Here is a 16,716-nt window from a genome sequence, read left to right on the forward strand (position 1 = left end):
TTTTTATCATCTTAGTCATTTCAAGAGTCACAAAAAGACATTACTCCATAATGATGAATTTATCGAAAATTATACGACCACTTTTGACAAAATCGTCACCTTATAATTTTGTTGGTGCTTTAAGAATGGCTAGCTCAATTAGACCTCTTGGACCAAAATCTCATATTCCATCTTTCCAAGGAAAAGCTGTTGTAGATGGAGAGTTTAGACAAATATCTAGCAAGGATTATGAAAACAAATGGCTTGTTATGTTTTTCTATCCATTGGATTTCACATTTGTCTGCCCAACAGAAATAATTGCTTTTGGTGACAGAGCCAAAGAATTTAAGGCTCTTGGAGCTGAAGCTGTTGCTTGTTCATGTGATTCTGAATTTTCTCATCTTGCATGGGTTAACACTCCAAGAAAGAAAGGTGGATTAGGAGATATGCAAATTCCTATTTTGGCTGACTTTGACAAATCTATCTCTAGAAGTTTTGGTGTTCTTGATGAAGAGACTGGACTTTCATATCGTGGTTTATTTATTATCGACCCAAAAGGAATGATTCGCCATTGTTCTGTTAATGATCTTCCTGTTGGTCGTAGTGTCAATGAAGTTATTCGCCTCTTGAAAGCTTTCCAATTCACTGATAAACACGGTGAAGGTATGTTTTTCTTCTACATTATTTATTTTAAATTATATCTATATTTTTTAGTTTGTCCAGCAGAATGGGAAGAAGGAAGTGATACTATCAAACCAGCTGAGGCTAACAAATATTTCGAAAAGAAAAACTAAATATTTTTAAATATATGTTTATTGTAATTTAATATTCCAATAAAATGTTTTAAATATATTTTTATTTTATATATTTAGAAGAATTGTATTTAATATATGTATAGAGATCAAAAGGATTACATAAAAAAAAGTATCCTTGTTTTATTCTAAATAGAAAATCTGAAATAACTAATAAATATTTTAATAAACTATTATTATGGCAAGAAAAATTTCAATTATAGGCAAATATAAATAAGAGAAAAAAATATATGTACAAGAATTGTGTTTAAAGACGATATTTGTCGAGTCAGTTGCAACCACATTCTACAACAATCATTTCAGCATAATTTTTGATTACTACATGTTTGTTAAAGTCGACGAATAATATTGATAAGGGTGCTAGACGTGTGGGAATACAACATGGTGCAGGGACTGATAAGGGATTTAAGGTATTTATAAGAGATTGAATAATAGCATGGTTAGTTGTGTTAAGTTTAGATGGGAGAGGATTAGAACATATTCCACGACACTGGTACGCATTATACCCTTCTAAAATAAAAATATTAAGTTATTTAAAAATAAAAATAATACCTGGAGCTAGTATCCAATCATCCCAATTTAATTCTTTAAAGTCAACATACAAATCTGTTTTCCGGCAAAGCTTCCTTCCACGTCCATTTTTAAAGTGCCCTCCTTTCCTTTTGGTTGATTTTATATCCCTTAATATTAGATCTGATTTTGTTTCTCTCTTAGATCTATGTAAAAATTTATCATCAATAATATTTCTTTTTATTCTTTTTGATTTGGTACCTAAAGTATTTTCAAGAAATATGATCAACGGCGTATCATTATTGGTCAAGGGAGGTAAGTTTGTAATATTATTTCTTAAATTTTTACAAAAATCAGGATCAGGTTTCAATGATATTCTCAAATTCTGAAATATGATAGTAAGTGAACAATTTAACTAGCCCACGTGAAAAAAAAAAATTTTATATAATAAAATTATACTTATTATCATACCTTTAAGGGATTCACTATATCGACAAGATAACTAATATCCACATTTTTCCAATCATAATATTTTTCTTCAATTTCTGGTACAAATATGCTATGATTTTTTGTTTTACCATTTAAAATTGTAATAGATAAACCTTTTAAAGGATTTAACGAATCAAAAATTTTTCTTAAATTTGTTAAAAAGATAATTTGTATCAAATATTCATTTTCTAACAATTTGATGTCGTATTCAATAATCCATCTACATTTTTTTGTTTTAATCTGTAATTTAAATAGAATTAAATTATTTATTTTTTTTTTCTAATTTTATTAGTTAAATACTATTCACTCTACATTACAACTTATATTTTAAAATTTACTTCAGTATTTTTTTTTTGTAATTTAATTTTATCTTGATATATAAATTTAAAAACTTACTTTTGTTGGAAATATATGTTTCATTGTATCAAAGTGTTCATGATTATTTTGGTGATATATATTCCATATATAATGTGGAATATCATCTTGACTCATTTTTGATAATGGTTTGTGGATGTTTTCATTCAAACCAAACCTATTTAAAAAAACGTTTTTAACATAATGAATGCGTTCTTTTTTTGTTAAAAATGAATGGTAATTTGTTTCTGATTTTGTTAACACAAATTTAAAAATAAAAAGAACTAGAAATACTATTGAAGTATAACGTGATTTATCTTGGCTATCTTTTAAATATTCTAATTTCTTTAATATCATTTTAAAAATTGATAATTTTTTTTTAATCTAGACTTCTATTGTCAGGTATCTTTTTAGCATATCAATAAAATGCCAGAAAACTTTGATAAATAATAGATATTTTAAAATTATAATATGAACTTTTTAGTTTTAAAAATTTCTTTTCAAATTGCAAGGGCAAAAATATAACAGTGAATATTTTTTTTATGATATAAGTGGATTGTAGTGTCTGTACTCGACCGTCTGAAAGAAAAATTTTAATGTTCAATGGATATTATTTGTTAAATCCTAAAAATCTAGCAAAATTTTATAACATAATATAAATATAATCTGCTTTCAATTAAAAAAAGTAATAAAAATTAAAACTTATTTCGGCATTCTTTTATAAAAAAAAAATGAATAATTAGGTAAATCCAACATATTTAAATATTTAATATTATAAAATGAAAAGTTAAAAGAGATTAATAAATTCGGATTATAATTTTTTTTAAATAAACGTAATAAAAAATAAATTTAATTTAAAATAAAATAACATAAAATCAAATATTTTGAATATTAAAAAAATCTTAAGATTAAATGGAATAGATAATTTTTATTTCAAAAATAAAGACTAGATGATTGTAGTAGATATTTTGGATACTTGTAAACTTAAAATAATTTTAAAATATTATTTTTGAAAGTAAAATATCACAAAGACTTTACATGTCAATTTGATATAAATATCTCGTGGGATTAATAATAAACAAAGTTTCACGATTAACTTTAAATTGACAGTAAGAAAATTTTTTTTTTATTTTATTTTATTTTACGTTAGGATAATGATTTATGAAATAATATTTAGAAAAAACGGTGAAAATTTGACATTATGTAACAAGACACAAATTCCATGAAAAGTGAAGAGACTAAAATTTTTATTAAATTTCTTTTAAAAAAAAATCATTGTTCTTATTCAAATTTATTATAATAGATCTAGGAATAAATGTTACAGTGATTGTCTTAAATGTTACATAAATTTATTTAAAAGTGTTTACCTTTTTGTATCATATGAAATGATTATATACAAAAATATAATATTGCTATTATAAAATTTAACAACTTTTTAAAATTTTAAACAATAAATAAAAATGATGAACATAGAAATGATATATGTCTGTTAAAACACGATTGATAAACTTTAGAAAGCCTACTCCCATAATATTAATTACAAATACAGCTCACCTGATTACGACATCACAATAAAAGATTTTTTTATTTATACCTTAAGAATAAATTTGAAATCAAAAATATAAAACTAATATTGAAAAATGTATATTATTATTAAATATGTTGTCCTATTTTTGCATAAATCTTTTAAATATATATATATATACGTATTAGACTTGTCATGATATATATTTTAAACAAAATAACTATCAGATATATCATTTACTAATATTAAAAAAAAAAAAACTATTAAAGAAAAAAAAGTACTTAATATGCAAATCATGAAAATAAAGGTCGATGAAGGGCAATAACTCTTTTTGACGAAGTAGCATGATATTTAAAAAAGTAATGAGATGTTCTTCTTTAATTGACGGCAGATCAAAAAATTAAAAATACGACTATTTGACCAGAGAATCTAGTCAGTTAAAAGTTTTGACTAAGAAAAAGCCACTTTAATTCTAATATTCTTTTACACTCTTTAATAAAAGTCAAAAGAACTGCAAGAGTAGGTGATCTTTTTTTTTTTCATTTTGTAATTACATATTGGGTTGTCCCTAGAAAAAAGATTTCTTAAATTTATAATATGTTTACAAAGGAATTATGATTAACTTTAATATCATGTAATCTTTGTATTACAAAAATTTTTTATTTAAGGTCTAAAACATTTAAAGTAAAATTAAGTTAATAGATTATTTATTGAACATATTGGATTATGGGGAAATATTTTGTAGAATTTTTTAAAAATAGTATGCGTAGGCGAGTTGTAATATTTTAATTAAGAGAGTTATTAACATTGTTAATGTTAAATACAAAAAAATAAGTCAATTAAAATAATATTAAAATGCATTAAATTTTATTATTTTTTTTTCTTTCTTGATGTTTATTTTTATGATATATTTGATTAATTAATGTTTTTTTTTTTGGAAAAGTTTTTTATCATAATACCTTATTCTTATAGATAATTTTTTTAAACTTTAATTTATTCAATTAATTCTATTGGTAATAATTGACTAAATATATTTTCACCATGACAACAAAACTTACCAATTTAATAGTCCTCCTATCGATGTCATTTATTAATTGTCATTAGTACATTAGTATATTATTTCTTTTTTTTTTCTAAATGTATACAATTTATTAGTTATTATAATATTTTTGTATAATGGAACGTGATGAGGCTTTGAAACTTATCAATCATCACTATCGTTTATTAACACAAATAAAACCAAAAATTGATACATCACCTCCTGTATCATTTTATGCAAGTCCAAAAAGTATTCATTATGTTCCATTTTCTTTAAGAAAGTCTATGAGTTTGGGTGAGTTAAGGAGAAACAATAAATCAACGACTGGAAAAAAATTAATTGTAAATAATAAAAGTGGAAAAGATGCATTAGAAAATTTTGTATTAACTAATAATATTCCTAAGACAACCATTGAATATCAATTAAATTCATTTAATATTAATGCTAGAAGAAGTTTTCTTGAAAAAGAAGCTCAAATATTATCTAATAGAAATAAATTTATTAAAAATTTAGATTTAAAAATTAATAATGATAATTATTATTATAAAAATAAATTACCTATTCCAATTAATGGAATAGTTGATAATTCAAGTTACCATAATAAAGATATACAACCTGAAAAAGGAATGACAAGAAAAAATCAGGTAGATAAAATCAAATTAGGAAGAAATCAATATCTAAAATTTAAAGATGATTGTCTAGAATCTATTTTAGAAAAAAATGTTTTTTCAGACAGAATGATAAAAGAATCTATTTATCAAGAGATGGATAAAAACATTGGAAAAATTTCAATGAATGATATGGAAAGTGTTTTTTTAGAATTATGTGAAGAACTTGGAGTACCAACTAATGGAAAAATGGATATGAATATTCAAGAGAAAAGTTATTCTTTAAAAAAAAGTTCATCCTCATTTAGTAGTCTATCATCTACTTCAAGAAGTATTTCCTCAAAAAAATCTTCATCAAAAGAAAAAAAACAACATTCATTAGACAAAGAAGGTACAAATGAGACAGTAGAGAGTAGTTCAATATCATCTATTAAAAGTAATTCTAATTATTCATCCATTTCATCTACTACGAATGGTATTAAAAGTGGCACAAAAACATCATCAACTTCCTCAAATTTATCAAGTCTTTCAAGTTCCTCTTCAACAAACAGCTCTTCCTCATCTAGAAGTTCTTCATCTTTCAATTAAAAATTAGGCATATGCCTTTTTACTAAATGTACCATCTTCAATAGTAAAAATATTTTTAATAATTTGTATTATCATAAAATAAACCCATTTCTTTTTTTTTTTTTCTTTTTACAAAAGATAAAATGTCTTGAAATAACAAATTCTATTTATTATAAATTCATTGCTTTATTATCCTTAAAATAAATTGCCTTTTGAGTGTCCTTAAGTAAAGATTATTTTTCTCATGATAGATTAAAAATTTTTTGACTTAAACGGTTGTGTTTAATGTTTACAAAGTCTTTTATTGTTTCAAATATTGTTATTATTACAATTTTTCAAAATATTTTGTATTAAAAATTTTTATTATAATGTTTTTACTAAAGTATCATATTTCTCTTATTACTTGTCTTTATACTATTGTCTATGCAATTGATAATAATAATGTATCTAAAATATGGAAAAAGTTTCAACCATTTCAAGATCCTTTAAAAAATGAATTTGGTCTTTTAAAAATAAATACAACAAATGTTTGTATGTCATTAAAATTTGACCTCAAAATTATAAATCTAAATTTGAATCGGACAGATTCTCATATAGAAGTACCATCATTTTCTTCACCAGCTGTCAAACTTCAAGGGTATTGTTTTACTAATACGAAAAATAAAGTTTCAGAAATAAAAGCTCAATGGAAACAAAATGATCGTAAGAAAGTTATTTATTTTCTTTTTACATCCGATAATCTCTCCGATAATACTGAGAATGAATTAAGATGGAGACTTAAAAATGTAACATATATTGAAAAACATGGAGAAGAAAGTATAACATTTAAATCTAAAAAAGATTCTTTTATGGTAACTTCTCCAATACGGTCAAAATATATATGTAGAGATAAATTAAATATAACATTAAGCCATGATAATTATAAAGATATTGTTGTACAATTATTACCAGAAATTGAATTTATACCATTTATTGGTGAAAAAGGATATGGAAGTAATAGTAAGTTAATACTAAATTAATAATAATTTCTTTTTAAAGTATTCATTTGTGAAAGAACAAGAAAAAAATCTTTATCAGAAGCTTTTCAAAGTAAAATGACAATTATTGCTGGTATAGTTCTTGGATTATCAAGCATCTCAGCAATTATAATACATTCTTTAAGGAGAACAATTTTTTCTCCTAATTTTAAATAATACAATTTTTTTCCTTTAAATAGAATAATTAAAAATTTATTTGTATATTATTAATCATATATATATATATTTTTTTTTTCTAAAAAGTTCCTTCAAAAATAATTTTATTAATATACTTTCATTTACCATTTATCTTTTTGCAAAAAGTAAAGCATAAAATTTATTAAAAAAAAAGACAAAAGAATAATTATATTATTATTCTGCTTATTTCAATGATAAATATTCTTATATTAAAATTAAATAAAAAAAAAACTCACTATTTTGATAATTTTCTATAATGATACAAATATATACTATCACCTTAAAAATTATGAAAATTTTTTTAATCAAATTATTTAATGATTTGAAAAAAAATAAATTATCGATTTTCCCACATGTGTGTATTAAAATATTTATCATTTTAATAAAATCATTAAACCACAAAATCAATTACAAATCTTCAAAACAGTAAATCTTCAATTTCATGCATTCAACCCTTCGCATCCTATATATAATGTTAACATTTGCAATACACACTATGTTCTATAAAATAGACAACACACTGCAATATACTCATATATATACTCTCCATTAAAAATATATAGGCTTGGTATAACACATAAATATAACCAAGGCTGCTTATATAAAATTTACACAGACTTTTTATACTCCTATTTCCAATACTACCAATTCTTTATATAATATATAACATCAAAAAGTCTTCTTTATATATGGATGCTTTAGTTAATTTTAAAATGGGGTTATTTGTTAAAATTTTGGTTTATCCAATAAAAATAAATTATACTTATAGATAGGTATGATCATAAAAAAATATATATTAATCAAATTTTCTTTATTTTTTTATCGATATTTTATAAAAACATCGAAAAGAAAAAAAAAATTAAAGAAAATTTTTTATTTTTTAATCGCTCTTATCATGTAATAAAAATACATTAATTTTTATAAAAACATACTTTTTACATTATAACCAAACTAGATAGTAAAAATTTATAGTTGTTTTATTATAATAATACTAATATATTAGATAATTATCATTAACCTTATTAATTAATAGATAATTTGGCCCATTATTTGAACTGATCGTATTATATTATAAAAACTATAAGTATTTATATAAGATAACTAACTAAATACAATACTAATTTCATTAAATATATAAAATAAAAACGGGCTTTGTAAGATTAAAATATTTCACACTTCATATAATTTTCTAATATTTTTTTTTTATCATATTTTTTTCTAAATACTAAATTATATTTGCATTTGAAGCGCAAGGTAAATGTTTTACTACTTTGTTGATTATTTTTATCATAATGCGTTAAAGATTATAGCACATAAAGTTGATACATTTATGTTAGGCGTTGTAGAAGACCAACAGGAAATGCCTTTTAATTTAATTTTGACTCTTTGGTTGACGGAGAATTTAAAATATAAAAAAAAAAATATATCATACATAAGTTTTATAGTCTTAATTGTTTATTAAACTATCTTATTTCATATAACATATATTATATATATATATGAAGTCATCCCTCAGTATTATTATTATTATTGTTTATCTTTGTATCATTAACCTGCCATAACTAAAATGTATATAAATATATCATACACGACAAAAAAATCAAATTCTCTTACTAGGAAAAGTTTTGTATGATCTTTACTCTTACTACTTTTTTATACTAAAGTTTTTAAAAATTTTAGTTAATATATAAATAGTACTATTTTAAGTAACTAAGATAAGTAGTTTAGAAGTTTTACAAAGTTCTTATCTTTAGTTTTAAATTACCACAATTTTTTTTACATTGAATTTTTATATTTTATCGAATAAACAGTATTCCAATACTTGTGAGATGATAAGTATAAGTAGGATGCCTAGTTCTTTTAATAACGTCAGTTGCGTTGTCCATTTTATTCATGTTATTTAAAATCTGGTATATAGTATTAATTTAATAAAAAATTAATCATTCATTTATAGTGTTTTTAATATATATTTTGATTTTAACTTATTCTTATTAAATTATAATCTATCTTCGAACATTTATATGATGATTGGCAGTATAAATTTATAGTCATTATTATTTGAATATATCTCTATGCGCTTGCGTTAACTACTACGCAGCAGTTCACCTTTACCCTTCTTATTTGTGAATGTCATCAGCGCGCGGTATCATCGACCTAACTTTTTTTATTTGTATTTTACCCACCTCTTATACACGGCATTATTTGGTTGTATAAATTTGCCTTTTCAGATCAGATTTTCCATACAGTTAAAGCTGTTTGGCGTACTACCTTGGAGTTTATCTTTACAAAAAAATTATTATTAAACTATTACGAAATGGCAAGACCAAGTAAATCTGTTAACAATGAAAACTCACGTGGAGTTACTAAAAGAGCTAAAAAGGTATGAAACAATATTTATTTAAATTATGATATTTATAATAATATTTTTTTTTTCTATAGGATGCTAATGCTCCAAAGCGTGGGAAATCAGCTTACATGTTTTGGCTAGCTGAAAATCGTGCCCGTCTTACCAAACCAGGAATGGGTGTTACTGATGTTGCTAAGGCTGCTGGTGCTGAATGGAACAAACTTCAAGACAAGCAGAAGTGGGAAAAGATGGCTGCAGAAGATAAGGAACGTTATGAGAAAGAAATGGCCACTTATAAAGCTAACCAATAAATAATTTTATCCTGGAAGCTGACGTTGTCGGTTGATCTCTTTGTTTATTATTTTTGCGCTTTATTTTTTAATTCGGAGATCCATCTTTTCTACCTTTATTGTGGTCCTTATTAAAAAATTGTCTATAATTAAAGTTTTGGATCCTTTCTTTTAAAAATTTTTTTTTTTGTATTTAATTTCAACTTATTTTCCAATAAATTATAAGAAAAATTACCCGTACTTTAAAAGCTGTTAGTAATTTTAGGCAGCTTGTTTTGATACAACTATATGGAGAATTTTGTGGCGCGCATTTGCGACCCGCCAATTTGTTATTCGTGTATATATGGTTTATACATCTCTGAAAGTGAAAGGTTGCATTAATATTAATTGAAAAAGACCGTCTAAATTATAAGATATAAACACCAAAACGAGTAAGTCGAGTAACTCTATGAATATTTTTTTTAGCTAATAAAAATAAAAATTTAATAAATTGAACAAGAAAAAAAAAAAGTATATTGTTTAATTATATTTATTTTGCAAAACTTTCAATAACTATAAAATTTAATTTAAGTTATAAATAGTGTAAGCATGCTAGTTTTTTTTTAAGTGGTATTATAATAAAAAAAAATTTATTAAAAACAATAATATATACAGCAAAATTTCAAAAAAAAAATATAATTGAACGAATTAATGTGTTAAAGTAATCCCATTAAAGCTTTCAAAAAATTACCCATTTAAATAATTTTTAAAGAAATTAACTTAAACTGCATTAGAATGCATTCTTTTAAAATGACTAATTTTAACAATTCTAATATCATTCTGGTTATCATCTTGCATACTTACTAATGGTTTTTGAGAATTTCTAAATGAATTATGGAGCCGATAATCATTATTTTGCCGTAATTTAAACCTGCTCTGACTATGTTTTCTTAGTGATCCACTGTTATTGTCAGAGGTGAATGTAGATGAATTTCTCATTGATACAATATCTGATGTTAAACTTAAAGTTTTTGTTTTATCTATAGTTTTCGTTACACTTCTTTTTGAAAATGTTGCTCTTATATTTTGAACACCATTAGCAATTGTTGAGATTACTTCAGATGCCGGAATTAAATCTCTAAATCTTGATCGTTGTTTTAAAGTAAGCCAAAATAATATAGGATTTAAGACGACAGTTGACATTGCAATACTATGAAAAACAACACCATAAAAGTATGGTTGTGAATGAAGATGTGGGACAGCAATGTCTATAAAAAAAATTTATATATATATAAATTAATTAATCAAAACTTACTGAAATCTTTTGTAATATTATAAAGCGTCAATGGAAACCAACATAAAATAAATGCTAAAACCATGGCAATTAAAATATAATTTACTCGTCTCTTTCGATTAACTGCTGCACTCCTTTGTGAAGCTGTTAATGAATTTGAAAATTGAACATTATGTATTATAGAATCTTTAGCTACTTTATGAAGAATTCTCCAATAACAATATGTAATTATACCCATAGGCACTATGAATTGAAATATTAATGCTATTAGACCATATGTTTGTCTTGTTGATTCATCTTGCCATGTTTCTTCACAAAATACTCCACAAAGTGGTTTATTATCCTCAAAAGAACTTGTGAAAGCCTCCCCCGATTTGAGATCAGAATTTACAATTGGCGGTATATTGGCTAATATAGATAATATCCATATTAAAACAGTAATAACAGTTGCTTGTTTTATTGATACTGGTTGTCTGATTGGATTTACTATATGTATAAATTTATCTAATGCTATAGCACATAAAGACCAACTAAAATTTAAAAATTTTTATAAAAACTTTTTGATTGTATATATATATTTTTACTATATATTAAAATGTCTTTATTTTATGTAAAAAAAAAATAGTTTACTTTATGTTTCTATTATAAATTTGTGGTATTTAAATAAATTATACCATAGAGAGTTATTATTTTTCAAATAAATTTATCTTTTTATATATATTGGAAAAATTTTATTGATGAATTAGAAAAAAAAATTTTTTTATTTATTTTTATTTTTTTATTAAAATACCTGCTAACAAATACTGCACAATTTGATCCTAGTGGTGTTAATCTACACATTATTAATCCTAATGTCCATTTTTTTTCTCTTGCATAAATATAAGTTAATGGAATTCCAAAACAACACAATATTAAATCTGTTACCATAAGATTCATTAAAAATATATTTCGTGCATTTCGAAGTCTTTTATTTTTTAAGACAATAGTTATCACACCACCATTACCAAATATTCCTATTATCATTAAAGCAGCATAAGTAAACGTAATTAAAAAACGTATAATGGGATAACTAAAATATTATTATTAATAATAAAAAAAAAATAATATTTCTTTTTTTTTTATTTTTATATATATAAATAAATTGGGATAACTATTTATTTTATATAAAAAATTGATTTTTTTTTTGGATAAAATTTTATATAAAAATTTTTGTTAAATTAAAATATGACCTATTCTTAAAGTGAATATATATTATTAAAGAGAAATAATTAACTTTTCTCTAAGAGGTACTCATAATATATTACGTTTTCTTTAAACAATTAAAAATCTCTTTTAATATCAAAGTTGTTTAGCTTCAAATATTATTCCGATTATGAGAATATATTAGATTTATTTGGTCATGTAAGTTATTTTAATATCCATATACATTGGTTTTACATATAAAATAATCTCGGGAGATTTATCATGAAGATGATTAATATCTAAACTTTTTGAAATAAAACTTTTGTTAGTAAAAATAAGTATTTATAGTTAAAAGTAAAACATTATATTTAAAAAAAAAAAGATTCTTGATTAGTTGTATAAGTCATATAAAAAAAAATGGTTTCTATATATATATATCAGTTTATCAATGAATATTTGAAAATTTTAAGAACAACCTATTTATCTTAGTAAAATTTATATATTTGATAACATCATTGGCATATTCATTTCCAATTGCAATGATATTTATCATTATCATATATATATATATATATATTTATAATAGCAGCTAACTTGCAAAAATAAAAAGATTACTTATAATAATAAAAGAAACGGAAATGTAAAAAAAAAAATTATTTTAGTCTTTTATACTTACGTTGTCCATTCAATTTGATTTGGATTAATAGATTGGAATAAATCCTTCAAATCATGACACGTTCCATTTTCTTCCATTTAAGCAAATATTTAGGAAAAATAAAATAATTTTAGCATTAAATTTGATTCTGTAATCTATTGAAAGGTAAATAACACAATATTAAAAATAATAGAATAAAAGAAAGTAATAAGTTGTAATAATGATAGATATTAGATAAAGAAAAATTGCAATTTTTTCAATATAATTACTTAAAAGATGTCATTTGCTTAATAATAAAACAGTCATTCCTTTATATTTTATAAATAATCTTAAGAAAATACTCGTTGCAAATATTTAGGAAGGCGTGTCTATAAAAGTATGAACATTGCAAAAACTCTACTCTTTCATACACATTATAGGAACATGAATTGGTTGTAAAAATTGTGATTATTATAATTTAAAAATGGTATGAAAAAATTGAATATTTACTCTTTTATTAAGTAAATGGTAAAGAAATTGTGAAAATAAGTATCGTGGGAGCAACAGAATAGAATGATGAAAGAATAACTAAATTTTTGAATGATTGTAAAAATTGGAACATCCCAATTTAAACGATTAGAATATGTTAATGACATATCATGATAAAATTTTAAATAGTCTAAAAATTTTTTTTTTAACAATATTATTATTAAATTTATAAGTTTATAAAAACCAAAAACAAAATTAAAAATAATTAAGTAGATATTTAAAATGATACAATTTGAATAAATATATTTATAATAATAGATATTAAAGATTTTTTTTATTTTACTTTAAAATATTAAAGTTAAATATTTTTATTGAATTAATTAAAAATAGTTCTTTTATAAATGTCAATTATATTTTTAGTAATATTAAAAAATAATTAATGTTAATTTTATTATTAACCTTTATATAAATAAATAAATTTTAATGATAAAAAAAAATACTTTTTTTTTATTGTAAAAAATAATTATTAAAAGTTTAAAAAAATTATATACATATTTATAAATTATATATATATATATTTTTTTTTTAAATTTAGTTTCAATAGAACATGAAAATATTTATATATAAAAAAGTGATAAATCAAAGTGTCATTTTCTACAACTTTAAATTTTTTTTTAAAAACATTAAACTATATTTAAAGAAAATAAAAGTAGATGTTTCTAACAATATATGAGCTTGATATAATAATAACTATGTCATTTTTGACTATTTTTAAATTTTTAAAAATTATATGATAGAAACAATAAATGTTTGAATCAGATGAATGTTTAAAAGTAATATGATGCCGAAACCTTAAGTTATTTTTTAACATCATTTAATGTAATAGAAATTTAGTGAAGTAAGGTTAATAAAAGTTATCCGGTAGCACGCAAGTCAACAATTTTTATAATAATAATAATCGTGTTTTACTAAAGCATTAATGTTTTGAAAATGTTAGTGATAGTTTTTGTCTTTTAGTACTCATTAATATTCACAAAAATCTTTTTTAAATAATTATTAAAATAAATTACAGTAAGAAATAAAAAAAAATGACCTTTAAATTTATGTATTTTACAAACAAATAAATAAACAAAAAAAAAACAACAATAATAATAATGTTCTTTTATAAAATCTTTAGTTATTATTATATATATATATATATATCATTGACTATTTTGTCAAAAACAACCATTTAGGATATTCTTATTACAATCTTGAGCTATATTTATATTTAACCACAAATAAAAATGGGTAAATAACGTTGTAAAAAAATTGTAAAAAAAAGAAATAATTTTTCTCGCTTTACCATTTTCAATAAGGTAATATAAAAATATTATCTATAAAAAAATTTGTTTCCAAAAAAAAAAAATGTTAGTATGTTTAAATAAGATAAAATGTTACAAATAATTTATATTTTTATTCAAATAATTAGCATGCTTATATAATAAAATGTAAAAAAAAAAAATTTTTTTTTCTTGAAATTAAAAATATGTATTTTCTAATTAACTATTATATAAATTATAAATGTTATTATCTAACTTGTTAATATAAAATCAATTCATTATTTGAGAGAAATTTTTATTATAGTTATAAATTTTTATAAACATGAAAAACTAAGATATGTAGTTATTTAAGATATTTTAATGAGTAGGTAAATATAAGATATAATGGTACAAAGAGAAATCATTAACAATAATATAATTAAAAAACTAAGAATATATATATATATATTTTTAATGAGTCAAAGTAGTGTATTATTCATTTAAAAATTTTTAGGGATCAATGAGTAGCAAATTGGATCTTCCTCAGATTTAACAGTTGTCATGCATATAATTACTAATTTTTAATCAACTTGTTATAATGTTATTCTAAATGTTATAAAGCTGTGTTTTGCTATTTAATGTCATAAAATATTAAAAGTACAAATTGTAGTCATTGTCATATGTTATTTAGCTTTGTAATTTGATAATAAGAAAGGACAAATAACTTTTTTAGTTTTTTTTTTATGTTAAAAAAATATATAAATAGATTTCATATAAGATAAATTTCACATAGAAAGCAGTTTTGTTTTTATAAATTTTTTTTTATTATCATTATTAGAGAAAAAATAAAAACAAGATAAAAATAATTGAAACATTTATATATAAATGGTAACTGTTCCTTTCTTATATATATTTAATTAAAATATATCAATTAATTTTAAGATATAAAGTATGATTTTTATGATTAATCATTTAAAACAGATATACTAGATAAAAATAAAGTATAATTTAGAACATGAGACAATTTAAAAAATTTATTATAATGATACTAACATTATATAAAGTACATTAAATGAAAATATAAAGTATTAAAGTAATTCGAAAATATGGTTTAAAATTTTCAATTTTACAATTCTTTTCTGTTTGAATTTTTTATGTTGAATAATAAAATAAATTTTAGGAAGACGTAATTAGTATTAGTTTTGTATTGAAAAACTTTTACTCGTTATAATATAGAAGTAATAATAAAGAATTAGATAAAAAATGCAAATTTTTTATAATATTTGACATAATCATTAAAAATAGTATTTCTTAATTTTGAATATAATTTAATATAATCAAAGAAAAAAAAATTTGCAAATATATATATAAAAAATTCAAAAAAAAAATCATTATTAAAAGGAAAAAATAAAAGAAATTTTTATTAATTAGTGATAATTATTATTAAAATTTAATTTTTTTTTTTATGTTTTTAGTAGAATGAATATGAATAATGGGGAAAAAAATATTTGTGTACCGGTAGGTACGGGAATTCAATGTGATGACCGTCGAATGTGTGCTTTATGTTCTGGAAGTATTGGTGAAGAAGCTTTAATGGCTATGCATAGATTATGGCATCCAGAACATTTTGTTTGTAATGGTTGCAAAAAGCCTATTAAACAAACATACCAGGTATATAAAAAAAATAATAAAAATATCATGAATTAAATTATTAAATTTTTTTTTTAATAAAAAAATAATTTTATTATATTTTTTTTTTTTAGATTGCAGATAATATTCCATTTTGTATTCCTTGTTTTGCTACAAGATTTAATCCAAAATGTGCAGCATGTAATGAAACATTAGTTGATACCTGTCTAGTGGCATTAGAAAAACACTGGCATCCAAGATGTTTTAAATGTACAATGTGCCATAAACCACTTCCGAATGGTGAATTTTATACAGTGGACAATAATCCTTATGATTTGGATTGTCATTGGGCAGTAAGATTAGATAAAAGAAATGAAAGAATGGAAATACGAATGTAAACAATTTATTTTATATTAATGATACATGTTTTCTAATTATTAATAATAGATTGTTAACAATTAAAATTAAAAAATT

At 21.8% G+C, this 16,716-nt stretch overlaps 7 protein-coding genes across 7 annotated transcripts; 5 read left to right on the top strand and 2 right to left on the bottom strand.

The window, feature by feature from the left end:
- Positions 1–50: 50 nt before the first annotated feature.
- SRAE_1000133600 (Alkyl hydroperoxide reductase subunit C/ Thiol specific antioxidant domain and Thioredoxin-like fold domain and Peroxiredoxin, C-terminal domain and Peroxiredoxin, AhpC-type family-containing protein) lies at positions 51–773 on the top strand (the record flags this gene model as incomplete). Its single annotated transcript, XM_024648279.1, has 2 exons — positions 51–642; positions 694–773. The coding sequence occupies 2 exons, from the start codon at positions 51–53 to the stop codon at positions 771–773; spliced, it is 672 nt and encodes a 223-aa protein (XP_024502273.1).
- A 286-nt stretch (positions 774–1,059) lies between these two features.
- On the bottom strand, positions 1,060–2,282 carry SRAE_1000133700 (Maverick; the record flags this gene model as incomplete). The annotated part of the gene is made up of 4 exons (XM_024648280.1): positions 1,060–1,301; positions 1,344–1,686; positions 1,773–2,030; positions 2,187–2,282. The coding sequence occupies 4 exons, from the start codon at positions 2,280–2,282 to the stop codon at positions 1,060–1,062; spliced, it is 939 nt and encodes a 312-aa protein (XP_024502274.1).
- A 2,563-nt stretch (positions 2,283–4,845) lies between these two features.
- Positions 4,846–5,904, top strand: SRAE_1000133800 (Hypothetical protein; the record flags this gene model as incomplete). The annotated part of the gene is made up of 1 exon (XM_024648281.1): positions 4,846–5,904. The coding sequence occupies one exon, from the start codon at positions 4,846–4,848 to the stop codon at positions 5,902–5,904; it is 1,059 nt and encodes a 352-aa protein (XP_024502275.1).
- A 347-nt stretch (positions 5,905–6,251) lies between these two features.
- Positions 6,252–7,076, top strand: SRAE_1000133900 (Hypothetical protein; the record flags this gene model as incomplete). Its single annotated transcript, XM_024648282.1, has 3 exons — positions 6,252–6,414; positions 6,484–6,882; positions 6,922–7,076. The coding sequence occupies 3 exons, from the start codon at positions 6,252–6,254 to the stop codon at positions 7,074–7,076; spliced, it is 717 nt and encodes a 238-aa protein (XP_024502276.1).
- A 2,148-nt stretch (positions 7,077–9,224) lies between these two features.
- SRAE_1000134000 (FACT complex subunit SSRP1) lies at positions 9,225–9,755 on the top strand (the record flags this gene model as incomplete). The annotated part of the gene is made up of 3 exons (XM_024648283.1): positions 9,225–9,267; positions 9,326–9,477; positions 9,537–9,755. 3 exons carry the CDS (start codon positions 9,225–9,227, stop codon positions 9,753–9,755), a joined length of 414 nt encoding a protein of 137 aa, XP_024502277.1.
- A 738-nt stretch (positions 9,756–10,493) lies between these two features.
- On the bottom strand, positions 10,494–12,942 carry SRAE_1000134100 (Prolactin-releasing peptide receptor; the record flags this gene model as incomplete). Its single annotated transcript, XM_024648284.1, has 4 exons — positions 10,494–10,981; positions 11,029–11,537; positions 11,798–12,076; positions 12,866–12,942. 4 exons carry the CDS (start codon positions 12,940–12,942, stop codon positions 10,494–10,496), a joined length of 1,353 nt encoding a protein of 450 aa, XP_024502278.1.
- Positions 12,943–16,092: 3,150 nt separating this feature from the next.
- Positions 16,093–16,640, top strand: SRAE_1000134200 (Zinc finger, LIM-type domain-containing protein; the record flags this gene model as incomplete). Its single annotated transcript, XM_024648286.1, has 2 exons — positions 16,093–16,284; positions 16,377–16,640. The coding sequence occupies 2 exons, from the start codon at positions 16,093–16,095 to the stop codon at positions 16,638–16,640; spliced, it is 456 nt and encodes a 151-aa protein (XP_024502279.1).
- Positions 16,641–16,716: the final 76 nt, after the last annotated feature.

Source organism: Strongyloides ratti, assembly GCF_001040885.1.
Source record: "Strongyloides ratti genome assembly S_ratti_ED321, chromosome : 1".
In the NCBI taxonomy this organism is placed as follows: domain Eukaryota; kingdom Metazoa; phylum Nematoda; class Chromadorea; order Rhabditida; family Strongyloididae; genus Strongyloides; species Strongyloides ratti.